Raw genomic sequence first — 26897 nt, forward strand, 5'->3', positions numbered from 1 at the left:
TGCTCAGGATTGAACAGGACATATGTTGCAATTTATCTTGGTCAGGCTAGTCTATAGGGGTGGGGGAGGGGAGGAATTATCAAAGGTGGCAAGGATTTCTGCAGATTCTGAAAGGAGGCCTAAGCTGATGCCTTTTGTTTTCCTAATGTATAACAACACTTTGTGCCCGTCACCACTGGGAAATTCACTAACACTGCTCACCGGCCCACAAGTTCCTGGTTCCCCAGAGTTGGATTTACGGGGTAACCCAAAGATGTACTATTGAATCCTTCTTGCAAGTTCTCAGGTAATGGTTTACATGGCATTTGTTCAGAGGTGCCAAATTTCCCTGGACAACTGTGCTATACAGGGAACTATCCGACAAAGCAATTTAAATCGCAAACTTTGTATGGTTCTGCCAGCGTTATGCGAATGATTCCACAGAAGTTAGAATAAAATGCCTTCTAACCTCAGTGTAACTATTGTAAGTACTCACATGGATCTCACCCCACACTCCCAACCCAACAGGGACTATTATCCCACCCTTATTAGGCACACCCACTCATTCCCCAATGGTATTCCCCACTCTCAGAATTTCAATCTGACCTGATCCTCAACCTGACCAGATCTTAACTCTATCCTGCTAACCCAGCCCAACCTGCCCTGGGAGCCCACAACCCAACCCCAATGTTTGACCTGCTTTATGGGAGGTGAGTTTAAAGGGTGTGTTCTCCTTGATTCCTATTCATTTAGACTCTGATGCTGAACCCGGGGACTCGATGGCTGCCCGAATCTCACCTGGCCGCCTGAAGTTTGCCTGGCCTAGATCAGGAAGATTGGGCAAGACAGTGATGGATGAAATTTGGCACACGTAAGTGTGTGCTTGAGTGGCAATCCAACACGCTGCCATTTTGAGGAAGTTATGATCCATTATGTTTCTCTCAGCACTTCTTGTTTGCGGAGTTCCATCATAAACTTCACTTACCTTTCAGTTTGAAGTTCTTAAGAATGTATGCTGAAGTATCTATTACTGCATCTTGTACTTTTATTTCAATAACAATTCAGATTGGAGACAAATATCCAAATTTAAATCCCCACTTGGAATCCCAACAGAAGTTATTACCTCAGAATACTTTTCAGGGATATACAAAATTATATCAGCAACTGAGCAGAAATTATACTGGAGTTTGATTTCTTCAATTTCTTAGATTACGTTATTTATAAGAATGCATTTTCTGACAATTAAAACACAAGCATGATGGCAATATCAGTTACACAAAATATTCGGCCAATTTTTTACACTTGTAAATGGTCACTTATTTTGGTCGATCATGGAATTTTTACCCTTTATATACATGTTAGTTTGAGGTGTAATACTTTAAGATGTGCCATGATGGATTGATGCGAGGTACAAACATTCAGAGGTTGTAGGTAGATTAGTAACAGTTTAGCAGAAAGCTGTTTCAACCAATTTTGGACAATAGCCATTGTGACCTATTATACAAGCCTCCTAGAAATGGCATGATGCTTTGAACTTCTACAATTCCACCAATAAGAATTATTTTACAATAATATTTTAACAATTTGATTATTTTTTTTCAATTTAGTAAGGATGTGAAGACATTAGAGACAATGCAGAAACTGTTCAGGAGAATGGTTCCAGGAATGAGGAATGTCTGTTATACAGATATACTGGAGAAGTTAAGACTGTTTTTCCTTGGAGAGGAAAAGGTTGAGAGGAGATTTGCTAAAGGTATTCAAAAATATGAGGGGTCTGGACAAAGTAGATAGGGAAAACGGTTCCCATTAGTGAAAGGATGGAGAACCAGAGGGCACACATTTAAGGTAATCAGCAAAAGAATCAATTTGAGGAAAAATGTTTTCACATAGCAAGTGGTTAGAATTTGGAATGCACTGCCTGAGAGTGTGATGGAAGTATGGTCAAATGAGGCATACAAGAGAGAATTGGATTATCTTGTGAAAAGGAAGAATTTGCTAGACTAGAGGAAGGTAGCGGTGGAATGGCACTAGGTGAATTGTTCCTACAGTGAGCCAGCACAGACATGACTGGCCGAGTGGCTTCTTTGCTGTAAGCATTTTGTGATTCTGTGACATCACAGACATCCAAAACTACTGTTAGCGAGAAAGTGGTCAAGTTCTCATTTATTTTAGCAAGAAATTCAAACAGAAGAATAAAAGTCTCCAGACTCAATGTCTTATTTATAATCACATTTATTGACATAGCCAATAGGATTACGTTTACACAGATACAATCCTGATACAATAAACCTTCTCTTCAGGTTTTACATGTTTGTAAGTCCAATGTCCAATATTTCACAACGTCTTAGAAGCCTTTAGTTCCATACTTGTTTAAAATCTTCAATTTAATTTAAAAAAAACACAATCTGTGTAAAGGTCTCTAGGCTGGCACACATGCATATGACATTATGTTTAAGCCAACCTGCCACTAAATGATAATGCACGTAAAAGTAATACAGTACTGTGACAATTGCTTCAAATAAATACCCACATGAAGTACATTTTTTTAATGTAACTGAGCATATGATCAATACTGTAACAAAAAATAAGAATCACACCATTCTTCCAGCGAACAGAAAATATCTTCCATAATAATGCTAAAATTCATCATTTAAATTGCACTTAATTTAAAGTTATTTCTAAATTTAACCCAATTTGTCAGAACCTGGCTTCAACAAACATCACCATTTAATATAGTGACATAGTTTGTTGATGCAGCATCTATTTTCTGTTTGCTGAACTTACACAATGATTACACAGCTGGTAAGGAAAGTTACTGCCTTAATGTTTTCACATCTGCCAACAATACCAGTTATTTGCGACCATCACCAAACAAAGCTAAGATACATCTGATACAGTCCTCTGTACTGCAACCACAAAAAGTGTTAATACAATTTAATGCGTGTTAGGAGTCCAAACTCACTTGATTTGGTTCCCAAAATAAGTATCCCCTGAATTTGCATGAATCTGCATTTCAGAAGTATCATCGACAAAGAAGAATTTCATACAATTTATTTGTAAAATTAAGACTGCAGTGGAAAATTCTGTGCAAAAGGGGGGGTTCTCAGTTGCACTTATTGCTTTATCCTTTCTTTTTGAAATTTGAATACTTTTTAGTTTGAAAGAAAACATAATTGTAGGAACAAGCACTCTTTCTTGAAATTATTAAAGGCACTACTGGCAGAATTAACAAAATCAAGGCATGGAAACAGAACACCCCACAATGAACAATCGCTTAGATTTTTCTTCTAGATGTACCAAGTTTTGGCACAATAAACAAAATGAGAAACAAGGAAACAATTCCAATTTGGAATTTATTTGGCGCCTTTGTAGAAAATTCTGATAAATCAATGATACTTGATTTTTTTTAAACCCAGAAATCCTGGAATTTGTTGGTAATACTACTTTTCAAGTGCCTATTACCATTACCAGAACAAAGTCAAGTTTTTGTCCTTGTTACATTGAACTATTCCTAAGAATAATATACAAGAAAACCCCAGAATTAGATCACCCTGGATTTTAGAACGTGGCAGTTAACATATGTAAAACAAAACAAATTCTAATGGAGAAAATGCTGAAGCACAAATGCCGGTAGTGTAAAAATTTAATCTGAACCACAGGTTAAAAATATAATTGACTCTTCTGCAGCATGCTGATGCAGTAATCTATCACACCAATTAAAGACACTACCGGCAGGAGTCATATCCACAAACCGCAGCATTTTCTACTTTCCTAATAATTAAAAAAAATATATCAAAAGTGCACAGGTATAACATCTGATTAAAAACACTGAATAATTGCAAAACATATACGAATATCATAACATCATCTCAAACTGTGAATATTCTATCATAAAGCATAATGTTAATCAAATCATTGAAGATTTCTTCAACACTTGTGAGTTTCTCTTCCTGCAGCAGCCATTTTAATAATTGTGTTCTTATTTGCAACTTGTCGTGCAAAACAAACACAAGACAGCAAATTAACTGCCTCTATTATTAATGTGGTTCAATAGTGTATTCTTGACTATTAGTTCATTTTGTGCAACAGACTACACTAGCAATTTTTAAATAAACTGCACTCTTGGTGGAAAGTCCTTCTCCAGGGACTTTTATCGCTGAAAAAGGGAAAATAAAAAAAATTAGCCAAAACTCTTTTACAAACAACAACTTGCACAAGGAGCAATTCATGAAGAATGCACAGCACAAGGTTTTGCTAGTCACATTAGTCTGTTAATGCAAACTGTGGGCTGTTAGTGAGCAAAGGAGGTGACATTTTGGATTATTTCTGAATATAAAGCAGAGTAAGGTTTAATATGATGCGAGCCATTTGTAGGAAGCCAACCTCACAAGTATTGAGTGACCTGCTGTTGGTCATGCAGAGATAATAATTTATCACAGGAATTGGTTTACAAAGCCATTAGATTAGAACAGAGACATGCAGGCCATTATATGCAGACTGCTATAAGGAATAGCCAATACAGCCAGAAGCCAAAAGGACAGACAGCCTGCTAACAGAGGTAGGCAATAATATAATGATTTCACATGCTGTGTTTTAACAGCAGTTAAATAACACTAGGTACATAGATGCATATTCCAAACCTTTCTGCAAACTTGGGACACATTGCCATATCACAAAATTAGCTTATACATTTGAGATACATTTTAATATTGCCCAAGTTACTTTACAAATCTCTTTTCAAAGTATCAAATTTGGTGATTGTTTACTTTTGCTACTACTGCCCGGAAATCACTGCATTGTTAAAAAATTTCCTGAAACATTGGAAGCAAATAAATCTGCTTCAAATAGAGCAAAAATGTTTAATGTCTCATTGCTAAACGCTAGGTTAATTCAAACCACAGGCATTTATTAATAACCCACAATGCAATTAAGATAATTATCAGTAGATCAAAGGCCTTTAAAGGATGTGCAGCATAGAAAACTACAGGAGGATTGAATTGAACAGAAATCCTTCATATACACAATTTCAGCAATGGCAAGTTTCTGATGCATTGTCAAGAGTCGCTTAAAATTAAAAGCATCTAACTCATTAGCCTGCGGCGTCATATAATTTTTTTAAAAAATCACCATTTAATCTTGTTGTAATTTTAAAGCTCACAAGCAGGAGACTACTTCATATCAATGCACAGAGAGAAGTTAAAAGGACAAAATAGTCCTGTAATTTAGAATATGAAGTCACACCCTAAGCCAGCAGCCCCAGGAAAATAAAAATGGAAAGTCAATACTCAATATTTACAGCATAAACAACTGCGCATTTAATGGAAATATTTTGTAGCATTGCTGCTTCATATGGTAACAAATATTCATTTGAATGACTTCATTATGGAGTTCAGTTTCTAGAAACAATATGCATTTCTTACTGTCTCCATTACAATAGTGAGTAATAGATATACTTCAGTATGTTTGAACTAGGACTTGAATATTAATTATTAATTGCAGTCCTTTGATATACTTGTGGTCAGTTCAGTATAAAATAAAGTTTAATCCTAAATATGTAATTTAGGGACACCAAACTAGAATTAAATACATTTGAAAAGTGTTGTTATTTTTGTGGTAAATTTTCTTTTTAAAAAATGAAGTACTTAACTTTATAAAGCACAAGGTATAAATTTTCAAACTCATCATATTAATGTATTTTATAATCTTTTCTGGAACCAAAGGCAAGCAGTGCACTTACTTTTGTGTTACTAAAACAAATCTCCTGATTACTTATAGGCAATGTGGTAGTTTGGAAAAACAAAGCTACTGGCAATTAATGAGAAATAGGATTAAGAATATTTCCTTACATTGCTTCAAGCAGGACCTTATGCCCAGACAATGCATTTAAATGACAGGCAAGACATATGCTTGATAACAGGCAGTTCTCAACAAATGTAGTGCAGCCTCAGTCCATTGTGTGTATTTCACTTTGTGCTTATTTGAATGAACAGCATCAAAATGCTTTTATATTTTATTAAATACATGTTACTGCCGGATCACAGTTACTGCTTTTGCCGAATTCAAAGCACATAATCTTATAAAACAAAAATTAACCTCATTCACTTGCTAGCATTTAATATTAGGACTTTCTCCTCATCCTATATTGTCACACATAATGGAGAGTTCCACATGGTCTGTGCTTATACACATAAATACAAGTTGTAAAAGACACTTTGAAATTAAAAGCCTGCGAGCACTACTGGCATGAATTAACACTGAAGCATTGCATTGTGTTGTGTTTTTCAATACTGGTAGATACAGAAACAAAACGTCAATTGAATGGCTTGCTTGGGATATAAGCTTCACTTACTTAAAACAGTTTCAAGAACAATAATTGTAAATGGAAAACTCCAAGATCTTTTACATTCTGAAAGCAATTGCAAAACTGCACATCACCTTGAGCTTAATTTTGTTAAACCAAATTGGAGTTCGATTTGGAATGGGATGAATTTGCATATATCAATACTGTAAACGTGCAACATTGTTAAATGTAACTCTTTGAAAGATGAAGTGCAAACTAAAGCTGGGTGACAAAAAAGCACATTTGTGCTATACAGACATCAGACAGTGGTGTTGGAGCAGGCTGACTGAAATGAACTGACTGACACCTGAGAGATGCCATACTACTCATATAGTGCATGGATATCACAATTAAAGCCCTATATTACAAGATGTAAATGTCACACTAATCCAGTTACTTCATCTCCATACATTAAATGATGGTTAACAATTCAATACAGATGAACTCACTGCAATGCTAAGAAAACAGGGCATTAATGCTGCGCTGCACACCAAAGCATCAACATCTATTTACTATCCACTTTGTGCAAATTCCCTACAGACCACAATCAATCACAGTAGATTTTGTACTTCTCACTGCAATACATCTGGTTGCTGACAACTACTCCCTCTTGTCTGACAACGCAAGAGCGCACATGACTTACGCTGGGATTGTTAGCCCTGGTTTTGGTCCACGATTTGGTTCGGCCACGCTTGGACTGTTCATGATCGAACTCTAAGTCCTCCAGCCGTTGAGTCAGTGCCAGTTTCTGCTGAATGGCCATGCGAAGGAGAGAGTTCAGAGTCTTCTTCTCGTCCTCAGCAGCAGCAAGTTGACGCTGCATTTCATCGAGCTGATTTACATATTCATCACATCTGAAATACAAAATTGTGAATTACAAGTTTGCAAAACTATATTAAAAATATAATTTAACTAGCATCATTGATATATGTTAGTTTGGATTGATCTAAAATGCACTGAAGTCTGCTGGTGAATGACAGAAAAAAAATATATAAAGCAATAAACTTTGAAGATGAGGAAATAGTTGAAACTTGACATAAATTGTAACCAAGCTTTTGGTTAAATAGATCAGAACTATATATAGCATCAGACATTGTTAAGATTGTAAAATATAAATAAACCTGCGCTTGCTGCATAGTTTATTTCAATAATTATGTGATACGTGTTACTACTATTATCAAAAGCAATGATAGAGCAACATGGTTTTCTTTTTGCATAAAGTATCCCAGAAGCAAGCATAAGCATACAAGTCTGAACCAGGAACAAAATAATAATGGACGCAGTTATATGACTATACTCTTATGACAATGTTACAATGATTATCTGTAACGTAAACAAGTGGAGATGTGGAAACCTCCAGACAAATCAAAAATAGGCTGCACTTAACCAAGCATTCACACCAAACAGCACAAGAAACAACAAAAGACCAAGGACTGATTAAATGCTGAGATGTTGAACAATTATGTCATACCAAGAATAAAAAAGTAAAACACACAGTTCCAGTTCAGAGAGTCACCTGCTGCATCTTAAACCAGGGAACTGCAAACTCTACAACAGAACAATGGGAGAAGAAAGTGTGAAGTTTACTTTCAATGTGGATAATCTATTTGTTCTGATACTTGCTTTTTTCACAATTAGAAATTTGATTTGTCATTAAAGATCTCAGTAACTTGATGGAATGCTTATAGTTCTTTGTTCTGCAGCTGAGTGTTGAAAAAAAAATCTTTTTGATAGATTCTATGTTGTGCAGGTGAGCTGACCACACTATGATAAAGAGCTAAAGATAAAGGGTTTGTTGTTTCTTGCATATACTTCAGGAGTTGTCTTAATAATTCAGTCAAATTCAGATAAAGACAATAAAGAAAATAACATTTGATATTACATTTGATTTTAAAAGCACAAGTTATATCTCCAAAGGTTCAGACATAAATCACTTCCGTGCCTCTCAGATTAGGTGGTCCCACATTTGATCCCTGGTTTACGCTGAGTTCACTGATCTCAACTGGATTTAATCACCAAGGGCATTGTTCACAATACAGTGATTTCTACTGCTAATGCAAGTCCCTGATGTAATGATTGGACTCAAGTGATATAAGGCTCACACTTGGGCAAGCTGCCAGTAGCTGACTGCTGCAATGGAAATACCCGAGGGTAAGTTACATCTTCTATAAAAGGAAGAAATATTGGGTGGAAAAAAAATAGTAATTTCTAAAAAATGCATTTCTCTCTTTCAGTCATTTTATCGATATCAGAATTTTCCATATTTTCATTGAAAATTGTCCAACATTTGGTCAAATTTGTAGAGGAAAATTAAGTTTCTTTTTTGTGATAACTAAATAACGGTAACACTGGTCAATTTATTGAAAGAAACAGTGCTCAAGTGTTGCACAAATAGTTGTGAAAATGTTTACTTGAGGTGACCCCAGAAAAGGATGAAGACATGACCGGAGAAATAAGATGACTGACTACTTTAGCAATCAAGGAGGCAAAATGGTGACTGCAAGCACATGAATTCCATAATTAAACAGCAGAGGGTGCTACAATATAGACTTCCACAGCTCCGATATTGCTACAATATGAAAAGCCAACATGCAGTCACTGCATTAATTATAACAGAAGTCCCAACAGCACACACCTATTCATATCCTACCTGGCGAATCTTTGTAGAGTTTAATAATCTGAAGCATAATAATAAATTATAAATGATTAGAGCAGAAAATCTCACCATGGAATCAAAGATTTCAGTAAATAAGTCCATGTGTCCACTTCAATCCTTTTACCAGCACTAGCTTCACATCACACTCATCTCTAAACACTTTTCCCTCTTCCTTTTAATATTTTCCTGTCAGTGTTTCTTAAACTCCTTCTTAAATACTGTGATCAATTTGTCACATGCTCAAAGCATGCCATATTTTAAAATACTTTACACTAAAGAATCTATGTTCCTCTTTACATTTTTGTTTTTCATACTTTATTTCCAAAATTATTGTTTCCATTATTACTGACCTGTCAACCAATAATATAGTCTTCCATCAGACAGCCCAAAAACTTTTAAAGTATGAACACTTGGATTCTCACTTAACTTTCTATGCTCCAACTGATGGAGCATTCTAGCAAGTAGGGTGAACATGGTTGCTACCAAAATGCAGCAAAGAAGTGATAATGTAAAAGGGAACCAAGTCAGCAATAAGAACATAAGAATTCAAAGTAGAATTTACAACCCCACAAGCAAGTTCTGCAATTCAATATGATTATGGCTGATCTTAGGCTTCAACTACACTTCCCTGCCCACTCTCAATACCCCTCAATTCTCTGAGGCCAGAAATTTGTCTGTCTCAGCCATGAATATATCCAACAATGGAGCATCCACAATGCCCTGAGGTAGTCAGTTCCAAAAATTCAATGACAAAATTTATACTGCTTAGGGTTTTGTTTCTGCAAAAATAAATCTACTGGAATGATTCTTAATGATAATCAGTCCAAGACGGATGAAAGCTGAATAAATGTGGATAATGTAGATAAATGTAAATAACCCTAATACAAAATGATGCTGAATTTTCAGTTAACCTTGTTTAATGAAGATGTTTCCTGGAATGTGCAATTTAATAGGTAGGTAGGAAGGAATATAATAGGAGTCACTTCAGTTTAATAGTCTGGTAAGGAATAAGAACAGCTGGACTGATTTGCCACTAAGAGCAGTTTGTTAACAAATCTTACAGACAGCTCTGAACATAAATAAATGATAATGAGTATATAAGAATAATTAAACTTCTGAATGTTAGTTTTGAAGGAAGATTTCTTGGGAGAATGAAATTGACCAGGGCACGAGCATAAGGAAAGATAATATAAAGAAAGACCTGATTGATGAATCATAGAGAGCACTCACAATGACTCTAAATTGTACAAGCTCATTAATAACAGTAGGGTGGTTTTTAGCACACAGCCGAAAGGAAGAACTCTATATATTAATGCACATCATATTAAAAGGAAATATAGATAGGACAATAAAGCCCTGTCAATAATCCATCAAGATCTACCCCTGGAAAAAAAGGGTATAAAAGACTTGGAATGTCTCAGTGCAGTCAGGCAGTGGAGAACAACATTCAGGGGTGACTCCTGTCTATTGGGTAATCTTAGGAGTCAAGATATGAAGCATTAAGGGAAGAAGGAAAAGAAGATATGTCCACAGATTGCTGCCAACCTGCCCAATCTGAAGCAATACTCACGACTTGCAACTGACGTTTGTTTTTGCTTTATAATTAGCATGTTACATCATGTTTTGTATGCCAATAAAACTCAACATATTCACTATATTGATTGCAACTAAATTAAGTTTATTACAAATTGAGCAGAGATGGGAGAGAGTGACAAGAACGTGGCAGGAATTGTAATCTCGGAATAAGAACTTGAAATTAATACAAGTGATAGATCAGTAATATTGGAAGCATGAATCTTGGAAAAACCAAAAACACGAAGAGGATTTTTTTTGTAGTTAAGTATTGAATACTTTGAGAAGTAACAAGACCCTAAGACAATTCAAGCATGCTCCAGGAGATTATTTAAAAGCGATATACTGCTGGAAATCTGAAATAAAAGGCAAAGGAAGTTTCTATGGAGAAAAAAAATCATTTAAGGATTTAGATCAATGTCCTTCCATCAGAACTTAAAACCTGTTACATTTCTAACTTTAAAGCAAGTAAAGAGGTAGAAAAAGGGATGGGGGTGGAAAGTAGAAAAGGGAACATCAGTGATAGGGTGGAAGGCAAGACAGATTAAATAATAAAATAAATGATGATGCATAGCAAAAAGAAATGGTAACGAGACAAGTAAAGAATCTGAAGATAGATCAAGAAGAGTTGTAAATGGGAATAATAGAATTAGTAACAACAGCTGTTGTCCATAAAATTGGAAACAGTGGTTATGCTTTGAAATTGTAGAATCCAAGGTTGAATATGGAAGGCTATAAAGTACCTAACCAAGATTAGGTTCTATTCCTTGAGCTTCATTGGAACAGTGTAGAAGGTTAAAGAAAAAGAGGAGTGGGACAGGAATTGAAATGACAGGCGACAGGAAGTCATGCTTGCAGACTGAATGGAGAGGTTTTGCAAAGTGGTCACCCAATCTACATCTGATCTCCCAACACAACAGAGATCACATTGTGAAATCAAGGGAGACAGTGGTCTTGTGGTATTGTCACTGGACTAGTAATCCAAAGAACCAGGGTAATGCTGTGGGGGGCCTGGCTTCAAAACCCACCAAGGAAGATGGTGAAATTTGAAGTCAATAAAAATTTGGAATTAAAATCTAATGATGACCACAAGACTATTGTTGATTGCTGGCTCACTAATGTCCTTTAGGGAAGGAAGTCTGCCATCCTTATCTGGTTTGGCCTATGTGACTCAAGATCCACAGCAATGTGGTTGACTTTAAAAGACCCTGTGAAATGGACTAGCAAGCCACTCAGTTCAAGGGCAATTAGCGATGGGCAATAAATGCTAGCCCAGCCCATATCCCATAAAATAATAAATTAAAATTCATTGTAAGTTGAAAGAACTACAACACTGTTTTGCCTGGAAGGAGCATTTGGAGTTCTGGACAGAAGAAGTAAAAGTGCAGACTTCCATCTCCTGTGTTTGCATAGTAAGTGCTGGGATGGAGAAGGGGGTGATTGAGAAGGGGACTAGGGTCCCTTTGAAATGCTGGAAGAGAAGGCAGTGTTTGGTGTGGAAAATGGTGAAGGATGATCAGTTGAATGTAGATGGTGGGAACAAGGGAACCCTATCATGGTGGTGGGAAGGAGGGAGGGGAAGAACGAAAACAGAAGTGCAGGAAATGAAATGGACATGGTTGAAGACCCAGTCAAGTGTGATGAAGAGGAATCCTCAGTTTATGGTAGGAGGAAGACATACTGAAAACACCAGTGCAAGGTAGCAGACTGTAGTTGCTTATGAATTCACGCTAATTGTATCTGTTACAACAGAATGGTTTTTAATCTCAGGTATGTAACCTCCTTAGAGGAACACTGCAGGGATCGTGTCTTTATGCCCCCACAGCTTTTTTTCAGAAGTATAAGATGCTCTGCTATAGAGAAGTACTCTTTTTTGGAACCTGGCACTGCTTGCTTTATTAAGCTATCTAGATCATTTTCATAATGTTTCATTGTTAGAAGGTACCTTAACATGGCATAGATATTAGTAAAGTTTCTTCATACTATTACAATCCAGTTAGGGACCAGAAACTATTTCTGTAAAGTAGATGGAGTTTGAAAGCCCAGGTACCTGAGAATAAAGTCATAAGCTTCCATGGTTTTACAACAAATACTATACAAAGTCAGAAAAAACAACCAGTTACAATATCAAATTCATACCTTACCTTTCAGAATTAACAAGATAAGCATGAATTAACAAGCAAAGTTGTGGTCAAATACAGGACAGTGCACATTAAATTGCAGGTGGACCAAGACAAATCCCACAGACTTCTCAGCAAGCCACTTAGACATCCAGAAAATCACAAAATCTTGTTAAAACTCTGGTTTTCCTCACAAAGGGTTTCAACTCCTCACTTCGGAAGATCTAGCCTCTGAATTCTCTCAACAAGTATTCTGACTTGGACTGCCTGAATGATTGCTCACCCTCCAATGGCCTAATCTCTTCTCACGGGACTACGTTCCATGGGATTTACAAAACTGCAAATGAATTAAGGTTCTTTTGCAAACTGCTGGCTTCACTAAGTTGGCACCGACTCTAGGTTTCTCCAAACTCCAGTTTCCCGGCTGCACTGAGCTGTAAGTAGCTCTGAGTTTCTGTCTCCAGCACAAGACAAGAAACCTTCTACTCGATTCTCAGCTTCCCAGGACTTCTCCTGAGCCCCAACTGCATCAAACAACTCCTGAGGCTTTCTGAACCCAAATGCATGACGCCTGTCAACAGCAGCACCTTTTTGGTAAGGAGCCTCTTCTGCTGCTATATATAACACTCAGATAAATTGAAACCAAATACTTTTAAGTTCTACCTTTTTTGATGGTGATATTGCCTTTCAGGGTTCAACAAATGTGTTAAAACTAATTTAGCTCTAACTCCCAAAATAAAATCAATCTCTGAATTGCACTTCTTTGCAAGCATTGTAGACAATACATCACCAGGTTTTCAGCTAAATAAGCCTACCTGCTGTTTTATGGCTCCATCCCTTTTATTCTGACACTATTAAATAAACATGGGTAACATTATGAACTGCCATTTACTTTTAGGTATTCTGGCAGTCTTTAAGGGCCATCATTTTCCAATCTTCACGAAACTAAATATTATCTCCAAATATTTACATGAACCAGATATTTGTCATAATACCGAACATTAAATTTATCTATGTTAATCAGCATTTAACACATCATTTATTAACTCAACCTAATTATTTTGGTCTGTATTATTAGTCCTTGAGCACAATTTTGCATCTTCCACCAATTTAAGAATGATTGAATGTCTAGGAACTCCTCCAGATGATGAACAAAATTGACCTTATTGGAACCAGTACAGACCTGGATCTTTGCCCATGACTGGTACAAAAATGAAACATACTCTTCCACAAGTTTCATGTAAATTTGGCACCACACAAGTGCCAGGCAATGATCATCGCCAACAAGAGAGAATCTAACAATCATCCCTTGACATTCAATGGCATCACCATCATTGCAAACCCATTATCAACATCCTGGGAGTTACTATCGAACAAAACTAAATCGGAATACCCATATGAATACTGTGGCTATGAGGGTGGTTTAGAGACTAGGAATCCTGTAGCAAGAAACCCATCACCTGGCTCTCCAAAACCTGTCTACCATCTACAAGGCACAATTCAGGACTGTGATGGAATACTCTCCACTTGCCTGGGTGGGTGCAGCTCCAACAACACAGGAGAAGCTTGACATCTTCCAGGACAAAGCAGCCCATTTGATTGGCACCCATCACCCCTTCCACCACTGACGCAAAGTGGCAGCAGCGTGTACTATCTACAAAACGCACTACAGGAACTCAACAAGGCTCCTTAGATGGCACCTTCCAAATCCAAGGTTGTCACCATCTGGAAGGACAAGGGCAGCAGACACATGGGCAAGGGCAGCAGTCACCATCTGGAAGGACAACGGCAGCAGACACATGGGACACCATCACCTGAAAGTTTCTGTCCAAGCAACTCACCATCCTGATTTGGAAATATTATCTTCACTGTCGCTTGGTCAAAATCTTGGAACTCTCTCACCAACAGCACTGTGGGTGTACCAACATCACACAGACTGCAGTGGTTCAAGAAATCAGCTCACCACAACCTTCTCGTGAGCAATTAGAGGTGGGCAATAAATGCTGGCCTAACCACCAATGCCCACATCCTATGAATTAATTTTTTAAAATCTTACATAATTTCAACCAAAGTTCTTCAATTTGTTCATGGGATGAGGGCGCCAAGGCCAACATTTACTGCCCATCCCTAACTGCACTCGAGGAGGTGGTGTTGAGCCAACTTCTTGAACCACTGCAATCCATGTGGTGTAGGTATGCACTCAATGCTGTCATAGATCATTTATATCTATACAGGGTAATATTTGTTCAAATTCTCACAAGATTTAATTCCTTTCTCACTGCCTTCTAAGGCAGTGAGAAAAATTTCATTTGAACACTTTTTGGAGACCAAAATATCCATCAAAAACTTACTGAATTATCTATATCCAACATTCTGGTTATTTTCCCCTTTCCTTTAACAATAAAATCACCTGAACCACATTTGCAGCCAAGTCTTCTTGTGCTTTGCCCAAACTGACATTTGTCAGTGATACCCAAATGTGACCTTGCAATGGCTTTGCTTTCATACGAGGGTTTCCTAAACTGGGATCCGTGGCACACTGGGGTTCCATCAGATACATCCTGGAGTTTCGTAGTAGACTAGGCTGATGTATAAAATTTGAAAAATGCCATGAAGCTGCTTATCCAATCAGAGGCTGAGTTTCTCCCTGCGGGGGCTGCTCATAGGCTTACTAGTAAGCCGCTGACTGGACAAGCTGGAAAGAGCAGGAAAGAAAGTCCTCAAAGGTCCAGGCCAAAGCTAGAGCAAGGTAGAGAATGGATAGTGGAGCAAGGTAGGCAACAGCTATGGGAAGGGAGAGGAAGAGGCCATGAGAGGAAAGAAAATGAAAGGTGGGATTGTGAGTGTGCATGAGAGAGAGGGGAGGGCGGGTGCATGTGCACACAAGTGTGTGTATGCCAAAGCAAGCATGTGAATGTGCACATGTGAAAGCAAGCTCATGTATGTATGTGAAAGAGACAGAAGCAGATGGGTGTAAGGGTGAGGGGGTGGGGGAGTGTGTGTGCGCATGTGTGAAAGGGAGGTGAGTGTGTATTTCAAATTGAGGTCAGCCTGTGACTGAGAGAGAAAGGTAGGAGTGTAAGTATGTGAGTCAGAGAGCATGAGTACATGGGTGTGTAGGAGAGAGAGGCGAGTTCAGTGTCTGGTAGGAGAATCCAACTCTCTAGCAGCATTCGTAATAAACAAATTTGTGAACAAAGGAAGCAGCATCATTCCTCCCATTAAAAATGAGAAAAAGTACTTTGATGACCAAGAAAATGTAATTAGTGATGGGAAGAGATAGGCATGAACCTCGGGTCAGCAATTTTAGCTGGGGTAAGGGCGATTATGAGGCTATCAGGAGTGAATTAGGAAGCATGGATTGGATTAGGGGATTACAGGGACTGGGAACGTCTGAAATGTGGAGTTTTTTCAAGGAGCAGCTACTGCGAGTCCTTGATAGGTATGTCCCTGTCAGGCATGGTGGATTTGGTAGATCTAGGGAACCGTGGTGCACTAAAAGAGTTGAGTCGATGGTTAAAAAGAAAAAGGAGGCTTATGTTCGGATGAGATTGGAGGGCTCAGATAGTGCACTAGAAAGCTTTAGATTGGCTAGGAGGGAGTTGAAGAGTGAGTTGAGAAGGGCTAAAAGAGGACATGAGAAGACTTTGGCTGATAGGATTAAGGAGAATCCTAAGGCGTTCTATAGGTATGTCAAGAACAGAAGGTTCGTCAGGGCAAGATTAGGGCCAGTTACAGACAGCAGGGGGAAGATGTGTGTGGAACCGGAGGAGATTGGAGAAGTATTGAACCAATATTTCTCTTCGGTGTTCACGCAGGGGGACATGAATATAGCTGAGGAGGACATTGGGTTGCAGGGGTGTAAAATAGACAGTATTACGGTTGATAAAGGGGATGTGCTGGAAATTCTTGAGGGGCTGAAAATAGATAAGTCCCCTGGTCCGGATGGGATCTATCCTAGGATTCTCTGGGAGGCTAGAGAGGTGATTGCAGAGCCTCTGGCTCAGATCTTCAGGTCGTCATTGGTCTCTGGTGTAGTCCCGGAGGATTGGAGGATAGCGAATGTTGTCCCATTGTTTAAGAAGGGGAACAGAGACTTTGCCGGGAATTATAGACCGGTGAGTCTTACTTCTGTTGTGGGCAAGGTTTTAGAAAAAATTATTAGGGATAGGATTTATAGTTATTTGGAGTGTAATGAATTGATTAGAAATAGTCAGCATGGTTTTGTAGCGGGTAGGTCGTGCCTTACTAACCTTATTGAGTTTTTTGAGAAGGTGACCAAAGAGGTGGATGGGGGCAAGGCAGTTGACGTGGTATACATGGATTTTAGTAAGGCGTTCGATAAGGTTCACCATGGTAGGCTTCTGCAGAAAATGCAGATGTATGGGATTGTGGGTAATCTAGGAAGTTGGATCAGGAATTGGCTATCAGATAGGAGACAGAGGGTGGTGGTGGATGGTAAATATTCATCATGGAGTACAGTTACGAGTGGTGTGCCTCAGGGATCTGTTTTGGGGCCACTGTTGTTTGTAATTTTTATTAATGATCTGGATGAGGGTGTAGTTGGGTGGATTAGTAAATTTGCTGATGACACCAAAATTGGAGGTGTGGTAGATTGTGAGGAAGGGTGTCATAGTCTGCAGGGAGACTTAGATAGGTTGCAGAGCTGGGCCGAGAGGTGGCGGATGGAATTTAATGCGGAGAAGTGTGAGGTAATTCACTTTGGTAGGAGCAACAGATGTGTCGAGTATCGGGCTAACGGGAGGACTTTGAATAGTGTGGATGAACAGAGGGATCTAGGTGTGTGTGTACATAGATCCCTGAAAGTTGGGAATCAAGTAGATAAGGTTGTCAAGAAGGCGTACGGTGTCTTGGCGTTTATTGGTAGGGGGATTGAATTTAGGAGTCGCAGTGTAATGTTGCAACTGTACACTACTCTAGTGCGGCCGCACTTGGAGTACTGTGTGCAGTTCTGGTCCCCGCATTACAAGAAGGATGTGGAGGCGTTGGAGAGGGTGCAGAGGAGGTTTACTAGGATGTTGCCTGGTATGGTGGGGAGGTCCTATGAGGAGAGACTGAGGGATTTAGGGTTGTTTTCGTTGGAAAGAAGGCGGCTAAGAGGGGATCTTATTGAAACATATAAGATGATTAGAGGTTTAGATAGGGTGGATAGTGATAGCCTTTTTCCTCGGATGGAGAAAGCTAGCACGAGGGGGCATGGCTTTAAATTAAGGGGGGGTAGCTACAGGACGGATGTCAGGGGTAGGTTCTTTACCCAGCGGGTGGTGAGGGATTGGAATGCCCTGCCTGCTGCAGTTGTAAATGCGTCTAGTTTGGGGGCGTTTAAGAGATCTCTGGATAGGTTTATGGACGAAAAGGGATTGGTATAGGCTAGTGGGTCATTGTTTTTGTAACTGGTCGGCGCAACATCGTGGGCCGAAGGGCCTGTTCTGCGCTGTAGTGTTCTATGTTCTAAGAAAATGTAATTATAATAAATATATCCCTTATGAAATAAAGAAAGACTTTCATGTGTGTTTGTACAACAGATTGCATAAAAATAATCACTTTTTGTGGTTTAACTTATCAACATAATAATAATGTTTCTTAGGGGTTCCATTAGTGCCCTTGGGAGGTCATAGGGTTCCATGACCAGAAAAGCTTGGGAAACCCTGGTGTAAGGTAAGCACACTTTCAATCCAAGAAAGGCCATGGAGTGAATGCTGAGAAGATTTACTATAATTATACAAAATTGGAAAATGCTGGGAATACTCAGCAGGTCTGGTAGCCTCTGCAAGGAAAAAAATCAGAGTTATAAGGTATTGCGGGGCAAAACCAACGTCATGAAGGTTTCTAGAAAAACAGGTGAAAGAGTCAGCATTTTAACAACCAAGGAACAGTTGCATCAAAAGAGACTATTTACATACGTATGAGAGTATGCTCAGGATGGCAGATGTGGCAAGGAAATGACAGGGTTACAATGGGAAAAGTCAGAAAGAAAGACAGGCATTTATATAGTGCCTTTTATAACTTTAGGACGTCCCAAAGTGCTTCACAGCCGACAAAGTGCTTTCAAAATGTTGTAATGAAAGAAATTCAGTCATCAATTTGTGCACACCAAGCTCCCATGAACATCAACATAACAACGTGTTTTTTTTTAGTGATGTTGAATGAAGGGTAAATGAGGTAGAACACTAACTCCTCTGCTCTTCTTTAAAGTAATGCTATGTTACCTTTTACATCCACCAAAGGGAACAGACAGGGCCTCAGTGTAACATCTCATCCAAAAAGCTTCAACTTCAACAATGCACTCCATCTGTAACATGTGGCAATGTCAGCCTAGATATTTTTGCTCTCAAGTTGCTGGAAAGGGTCTTAAACACACTATCTTCTGACTCCCAACTGCTTTCTGACTGAGGCAGGAGTGCTCCCAACTCAAATAAACTCAATATCATCACAAAGAGAAAACTGACTGAACAAGTAATTAGCTACTGAGCAAGGGTTAGTGAAGGGATCGATGAGGTTATACCAGCAATGTGACATGAAGAACATAATTTAATTAGTTATATAAACACATTAATGCACGATTATGTAGAAAGATACAAAGTCCTCCCCAATTAACGTCTATTCATCAACCAACATCACCAAAAATAATCTATTATCACATTGGTTGATGATCCTTTAACTACATAACTATTGCTATATTTAACTGGGATTATACTCAAAAAGTAATTTATTGGAGGCAAGTGCTGAGGTTATAAAAGTTGTTACATAAATGCAAGTCTTCCCTTTTCTCTTCATTCATAATGGGTGTATAAATTGGACCAGAATGCTCCAAGGAAGAATGGAGGATTCAGAAACAATCATTGGAAGGAAAATAAAATCAAGAGGGAGGAAAAGAAAGAGGCCAAAGTTGTATGGAGAATTGATAAAGCAGCACAAGACAGTGATTTGACTAAGAGAAAATTAAGCCACATCCCCAAAATTAGTCTTTACATCTGCACTTAAATAAAAAAGTATGACATACGGTGTTAAAATGCAATTCAAGAATGCTTACTGTGGTGTCACAGCGTTGTTCAATATGCTGTAGGAAGTAGCCAGGTGTAAATCTGTGATTTACGATACAGTACTTAATAAGTTAATCCAAATTCTTAGATACTGTCTTTACACAACTGCAAGCAAACTGAAGTCTGGAGCAAATCAACAATGTTACAAGTTTCCACCAACTATTTGGGCTGCTATGTGAGGGAAATAATGTTTCCCCCCTGCTTCATGGTTGAGGAAGGTAGATGGCCCTAAAGAAAGGAAGTTGACTGAAAAAAGAAAATGGAACAATTAAACCAAAGTTAAGAATATAATCTTTACCTTGTTGCAAACATGGCTCTCAAGGATGAGAAGGTAGCAGCATCTTCTTTTAAAGCCTTGAGTTCATTACGCAGCTTCAATATGGTCTCAGTGACCATAGATTTCTCAATTTCATATTTACTCTTCAGATTTGTTAGGGCGACTTCAGCAGTCTAAAGAATAAATAATTAAGTATTTTGATCTGATTTTTATGTTTTTTAATTAAATATGCAATACATAAATATGACTAATTATTCATATTAAAGGCAGTTTGGAAATTTGAGCTATTAGCAGCAGTGCAAAAATGGTGCAGATGTACATCAATCACGTTACATATAAAAATTTGAATGAAGATTACAATAATTTAAATGCACTTGAAAGTAGCAAGCTGGTTAACATGACTAGCTCATTGACTAAAATTACATTTGTTGATGATCCTACTAACTAGATGACAACAAGTGATGTGATAGAGTTGTAACTTTACATTAAAGAGTGGAAAGCTCAATTTTCTAATCAACTTTTGACATCCAGTTTTAGAATGATTTGTACTCTACCTGCTTGTTCGCTTTGAGGACAGTCCTCAGTGTTGCTATTTGTTCTCTCTTGGTGCTCAACAGGGACTTCAGTTTCAAGATCTCATCCATATATGCTTCTTTGTCTTTGTCAGCCACTGGCCCAAGTTCAGGCGATGCAGCACGTTGTTTGGACAGCTCTGTTGATCTATCAACTGCTTTTTGAAGGTGCTTGATCTGGTCACGAATGACAGCAATCAGGTTGTAAATATTCATCGGCTCTTTGCGTGGATCACTGGAATAAGACAATGGGGGGGGCAAAGGTGAACCAGAAGACGGTACAGTGTCTCCAGCACCATTTTCAATTTTTCCCATTTCTCCTGGAAAAAGTCCCTTGGTCAGCAGAACTGGTGATCTTCTTTCTCTACCTTCTGGACTACTGCGAACATCTTTGCCTTCCTTGAAATAATCCAAAATCACCCGGTTGGGTGTCTCATTGTTGCACATACAAACATGGTTGTACAGATTTGCTAATTCTTCACTGAAAGTGACCAGCTCATCTTGAGCGACAGTCAAGCTACCTTGGGTTCCTTCAGCAACCTCACTCACCTTCTTTAGTTCCTTTTCCAGGCAAATTACCTGGTCCCGATCTTCTTTATTAGTTTTCTCCAGCATTGCAAGTTTTTCTGTCAATACTTGGATTTCATTTTCATTCCTGATCTTCTCTTTTTCATATTTGTTCTCATCATCGGTGTACTTGGCTTTAAGATTTTTTAGTTCTTCCTTAAGTTCATTTACATCTGCTACAGCTACCTTGTATTTGCACTCTAGAATCTCAGGACCATTTATGTCCACTTCATAGTAATCCCCATCTTCATGACTATCTCGCTCTTTTTCATTATCAAGTGAAGTCTGTCGTTCTTTGCTAGCTTGAAGTTTTTTCATGACACTGACATGCTCAGTGAGTCTGTTAACTTTCTCATGCTGTTCTGACAAAGCACCTCTTGCATGTTCGAGCTGCTTTTGAGACTCTTGAAGAGTAGCAAGCAATGTGGTCTTCTCCCTTTCCACCTAAAATGCACAGTTGTAAGAAATAAAGTTAAGAAATGATGAAAGAATAAACTGGCATTTACATAGCACCTATCAAAACCTCAAGTATACTCACTGGCATAATGCAAGCAAGGAAGTAGGAAGAACAATTAGTGCACAACAAAATCTCACAAACCAATTAAATCTTTATTTCAAGTGAAGCTGGTTGCGAATAAATATTGGTCAAAGTGGAGAACTCAGGTGAATCTTTTACTTGTCTCACCCACAAATGCAGCATACTAAAAGTTACTTATAAAATTATACAGCTCTGGGCCTCATGCCAAATGATCACAAAACAGGGAACAATAAAGCAGGTGATTAGAATATCCCAACTGAAACTTTCTCTGGCTTAAGGTATCCATATGCCCCACTTTGGTGCAAATCTATTGTCATGCAAATTTCCACATGATTATGGATTCCAAGGGCTGTATTTTAATTTCCTGGTCTTGACTCCACGGTCACAATGAAATGTGGGTTCAGAATCCACAAATGTCTGTGGCGGGGTCAAAGGGAAATTTTGATGGAGACAGCCAATTATGGCACTCTCTGGATGCTTCCACTGATAAGAAAAACTAGAACCAGAGGGCACAATCTCAGGCTAAAGGGATGTTCCTTTAAAACAGAGATGAAGAGGAATTTCTTCAGTCAGAGTGTATATCTATGGAACTATTTGCCGCAGAGGGCTATGGAGGCCAGGTCACTGAGTGTCTTTAAGACAGAGACAATTAAGTTCTTGATTAGTAAGGGGATCAGAGGTTATGGGGAAAAGGCCAGAGAATGGGGATGAGAAATGGCACAGCAGACTTGATGGCTGAGTGGCCTAATTCTGCTCCTATGTCTTATGGTCTACTTAATAAGTGACTTCTGACCTTTGCTATTTCTCATCTCTACCCAATTGATTCAATAACCATGTCCATTCTATCCAGGCCTTGCAGTATCCTGTAAGTTTTAATAAGATCCCCCCCTCCAACCTTCTAAACTCCAATGAGTAGGGAGTAGCTAATAAGCCCCCTAACAGTAACCACACTGTAGGACGAGGTTGGGAACTTATAAGAAATAATAGAGATTAGACAAATCAGATCTACAATAGAAGCCTGGAAAATGAATTCACAGATTGTTTTTGGAACACTTTCCTACAGTAGAATGTATTAGAGGTAATCAGAGTGCAGCCGATTCTAGACCTGGTAATATGCAATGAGGCAAGGTTAATTAATGAACTCATAATAAAGGAACCTCTCAGTGGCAGCGACCATAACATGATTGAATTTCGCATTCAGTTTGAGGGGGGAGAAGAATGGGTCGAAGATAAATGTTTTAAACTATCAACTGAGGGTAAGAAAATAGAACTGGCTAAAGTGAACTGGGAAACTGGATTGAGTAGTTCAGTAGAGATAAATGCCAAGATATATGGTGATGACATTCAGCAAAAATACACTCTAGTGAGAAAGAAAGACTCTAAGGGAAGGATGCACCATCCATAAAAGCAAAATACTGCAGATACTGGAAACTGAAACAGAAACAAAGTGCTGAAAAATCTCAACTTGTCTGGCTGCATCTGTGGAGAGAGAATGGAGCCAATGTTGAGGCAGGATAATGCTTCTCTGGAGCTCCTAACTCAAAAGGTTGGCTCTATTCTCCCTCCATAGATGCTGTCAGACCTGCTAAGATTTTCCAGCATTTTCCATTTATGATGCACCATGCTTGGCTAACAAAAGGGAATTCAGGATAGTATGAAACTGAAAGAAAAACATAATTCTGCAACAATTAAAGGTAGGACAGAAGATTGGTTTTTAAACTCTGGCCAAAGAACAACTGAAAAGAGAGAAATTAGAGTATGAGGGAAGGATAGCTAGAAATCAGCAATCTTCTACAAGCACTTAAGGTGGAAAAGACTAACTACCTTTCAAGAAAGGGAACAGGGATAGCCTGGGAAATTACCAACCGGAGAGTCTAACCTCAGTGGTCAGTAAGTTGATGGAGAGGATTCTGAGGGACACGATTTATGAGCATTTAGAGAAGTTTAGTACAATCAGAAATAGTCAGCACGGCTTTGCCAAGGGCAGGTCGTGCCTTACGAGCCTAGTTGAGTTCTTCGAAAACGTGACTGAACACATTGACTAAGGAAGAGCGGTGGACGTGGTTTACATGGACTTCAGCAAGGCATTTGATAAGGTCCCCCATGCAAGACTTCTTGAGAAGGTGAGAGGGCATGGGATCCAAGGGGCTTTGGCCTTGTGGATCCAGAACTGGCTTGCCTGCAGAAGGCAGAGAGTGGTTGTGGATGAGTCTTTTTCTACATGGAGGTCGGTCACCAGTGGAGTGCCCCCGGGATCTGTTCTAGGACCCCTGCTGTTTGTCATTTTCATAAATGACCTGGATGAGGAAGTGGAGGGATGGGTTAGTAAGTTCGCCAACGACACGAAGGTCGGTGGTGTTGTGGATAGACTGGAGGGATGTCAAAAGTTGCAGCGTGACATAGATAGGATGCAAGACTGGGCGTAGAAGTGGCAGATGGACTTCAACACTGATCAATGTGTGGTGGTCCATTTTGGCAGGACCAATGGGATGAAGGAGTACAATATCAAGGGTAGGACTCTTAGCAGTGTTGAAGAGCAGAAGGATCTTGGGGTCCGGGTCCACAGGACTCTTAAATCGGCCTTGCAGGTGGAGGATGTGGTCAAGAAGGCGTATGGTGTACTGGCCTTCATTAATCGAGGGATTGAGTTTAGGAGTTGGAGGTAATGCTGCAACTTTATAAGACCCTTGTCAGACCCTACTTGGAGTACTGTGCACAGTTCTGGTTGCCTCACTACAGCAAGGATGTGGAAGCTATTGAGAGGGTGCAGAGGAGATTTACAAGGATGTTGCCTGGATTGGGAGGCATGCCTTATGAAGATAGGTTCAGGGAGCTAGGTCTCTTCTCCCTGGAGAGACGAAGGTTGAGAGGCGACCTGATAGAGATTTATAAAACGTCGAGAGGAATAGATAGGGTGGATTCTCTGAGGCTATTTCCCAGGGCTGAAGTGGTCGCTATGAGAGAACACAGGTTTAAGGTGCTGGGAAGCAAGTACAGAGGAGGTGTTAGGGGTAAGTTTTTCACTCAGAGGGTGGTGAGTGAGTGGAATCGGCTGCCGCCAGTGGTGGTAGAGACAAACTCGCTGGGGTCTTTTAAAAGACTTCTGGATGAGTACATGGAATTTCATGGGATTGGGAGTTACAGATAGTTCTATGGCCTGGTAGGTATGGATATGATTGGCGCAACTTGTGGGCCGAAGGGCCTGTTTGTGCTGTAGAGTTCTTTGTTCTATGGTAAAGGTAGTAGCGATCCTTAGAATGAGTCTGGGGAATTAATAATGGGAAATAAGGAAATGGCAGAAACATTGAATGGATAGTTTGTGTCTGGCTTCATTGTAGAAGGCACAAATAGCATCCCAAAAGTACCTGTAATTCAAGAGGTGAAATGGAGGGAGAACTCAAAACAATTACAATCACCAGGGAAAGAGTCCTGAGAAAACTATTATAATTAAAAGCTGACAAATCTTCAGGACCTGATGCCCTCCATCCTAGGGTCTTAGAAGTGATTGCTGAGATAGTATATGCATTGGATGTAATTTTTCAAAGTTTCCTAGATTCTGGAGAGGTACCATTAGATTGGAAAATATCAAATGCACCTCCTCTATTAAAGAAAGGAGGGAAGACAGAAAACAGGAAACTACAGTCCACAACTATTAGCCTAACATCTGTCACTGGGAAAATGCTAGAATCTATTATTAAGGCAGAACACTTAGAAAATCTTAATGCAATCAGGCAGTGTCAACATGTGAAAAGGATATCACATTCACTAATTTGAGAACTTTGAGGACATGATGACCAACATGAATAAAGAGTAAGCTCTGGACATTGCGTACTTGCATTTCTAGAAGGTACTTGATAAGATGGTACATTGGAGGCAGACAAGATAAGAACTCATGGTTTAGTGGGGTAACTCGTTAGTATGATTGGAGGATTGGTTAGCCAAGTAAAGCAGAGTAGGAATAAATGGCTCATTTTCAGGTTGGCAAGCTGGAGGAGTGCCATAGGGTCCAGGGCTCAGGCCTCAACTATTTACATTCTACAGCAATGACTTGGATGAAGGGACTTAGAGGGCGTTTTCCCATCCACCCACCATGGGAATCATAGCAAGCGGGGGGCAGACCACGCAAAGGTCCACTGACCTCGGGCAGGATTTCTGGTTTTGGAGAGAGTGCAACTGGAAAATCCTGCCCCATGTATGATTGCTAGGTTTATTGATGACACATGACACAAAGATAGATAAGACAATAACTTGCAAAGGGACAGTAAAGTGTCTGAAAGGCTCTGAAAGATAAGTTAAGTGAGTGGGCAAAAATTTTGCAGATGGAGTATAATATGGGGAAATATGAGGTTGTCCACTTGGGCAGGAAGATTAATAAAGGAGATATATTATTGAAATGGAGGTGACTTTCACGGCATTGCAGTACCGAGGGATCAGGGTACGTAAATTGCAAAAAGCTACCGCTGTATCACTACCATTATACCACTTCGTAGAAGTTAAAGACCACTGCATAGAACACATCTCAAAAGTATTTCAATCTAGATGTGAACCAAGTGATTTTGATATGGCAAGTTCGCAATCTCAGTTATGCCATTAGATGTTTGCATTGAAAAACCAACCAATGCTACATAAATATTAGTGGGAACTCGTCCAGACATTCCACTTATATAGCAAACCACTGGCTCAAGAACAAAATGAGTAAACACCTAGTTACATGTGGTGCAGCCTCAAATGAAAATCAGCAAGTGAGAAAAAATGTCGTTGCAGGAGAAAAATGAAAGTTGCTAAAACATTAATTCAGTGACAATTCTATTAGTTGCTTTCTTAAATAAAATTATTAAAAAATTAATACTTTTGTGCAGCAAATACTCCTGCTTGAGCTTTACGAAAATTATTCTGTAATCAATTTGTTTTAAGCCAATTAGCACAAATTATCCAGAATAAAATTAATATAACTTTCAATGGCCGATCCTACTCCAGTTTAAGAGACCACTTTTCACTAATAGGTTTTGATTGAGGAAACAGCACCATCAAGCAAATCCCATCATTTTAATATGGAGGAATTTCATAGAAATATGTTGAACAGGAAAAATAAATGCAAACATACGTTCACTTAGCAGCCTTCTCTATACACACTTCAACTTCTAATAAAATCAGTTAAAATATACAGTTTAAAATTCATTTTGTTAATATTGTACCAATTGTTCAAACATTA

General features: G+C 38.9%; 1 protein-coding gene across 2 annotated transcripts in view; it reads right to left on the reverse strand.

Annotated features, from left to right (window-relative positions):
• Nucleotides 1–2195: 2195 nt before the first annotated feature.
• The window catches only part of LOC145337663 (protein bicaudal D homolog 2-like), a 67320-nt gene continuing 42618 nt past the window's right edge, over nucleotides 2196–26897 (reverse strand). The window contains exons 5-8 of one of the 2 annotated variants that reach the window (XM_080182487.1): nucleotides 20563–21591; nucleotides 20030–20181; nucleotides 6963–7173; nucleotides 2196–4135 (exon numbers count right to left, since the gene is read on the reverse strand). In XM_080182487.1, coding sequence (XP_080038613.1) covers nucleotides 4130–4135; nucleotides 6963–7173; nucleotides 20030–20181; nucleotides 20563–21591 — 1398 coding nt within the window. In that variant the 3' untranslated portion in view covers nucleotides 2196–4129. Of the gene's footprint in view, nucleotides 7174–20029; nucleotides 20182–20562; nucleotides 21592–26897 lie in introns of both variants that reach the window. The other variant, XM_080182478.1, reaches the window with a different exon arrangement.

The sequence above is a fragment of the Carcharhinus amblyrhynchos genome, chromosome 3 (assembly GCF_965287045.1).
Source record: "Carcharhinus amblyrhynchos chromosome 3, sCarAmb.v2.hapA, whole genome shotgun sequence".
NCBI lineage: Eukaryota > Metazoa > Chordata > Chondrichthyes > Carcharhiniformes > Carcharhinidae > Carcharhinus > Carcharhinus amblyrhynchos.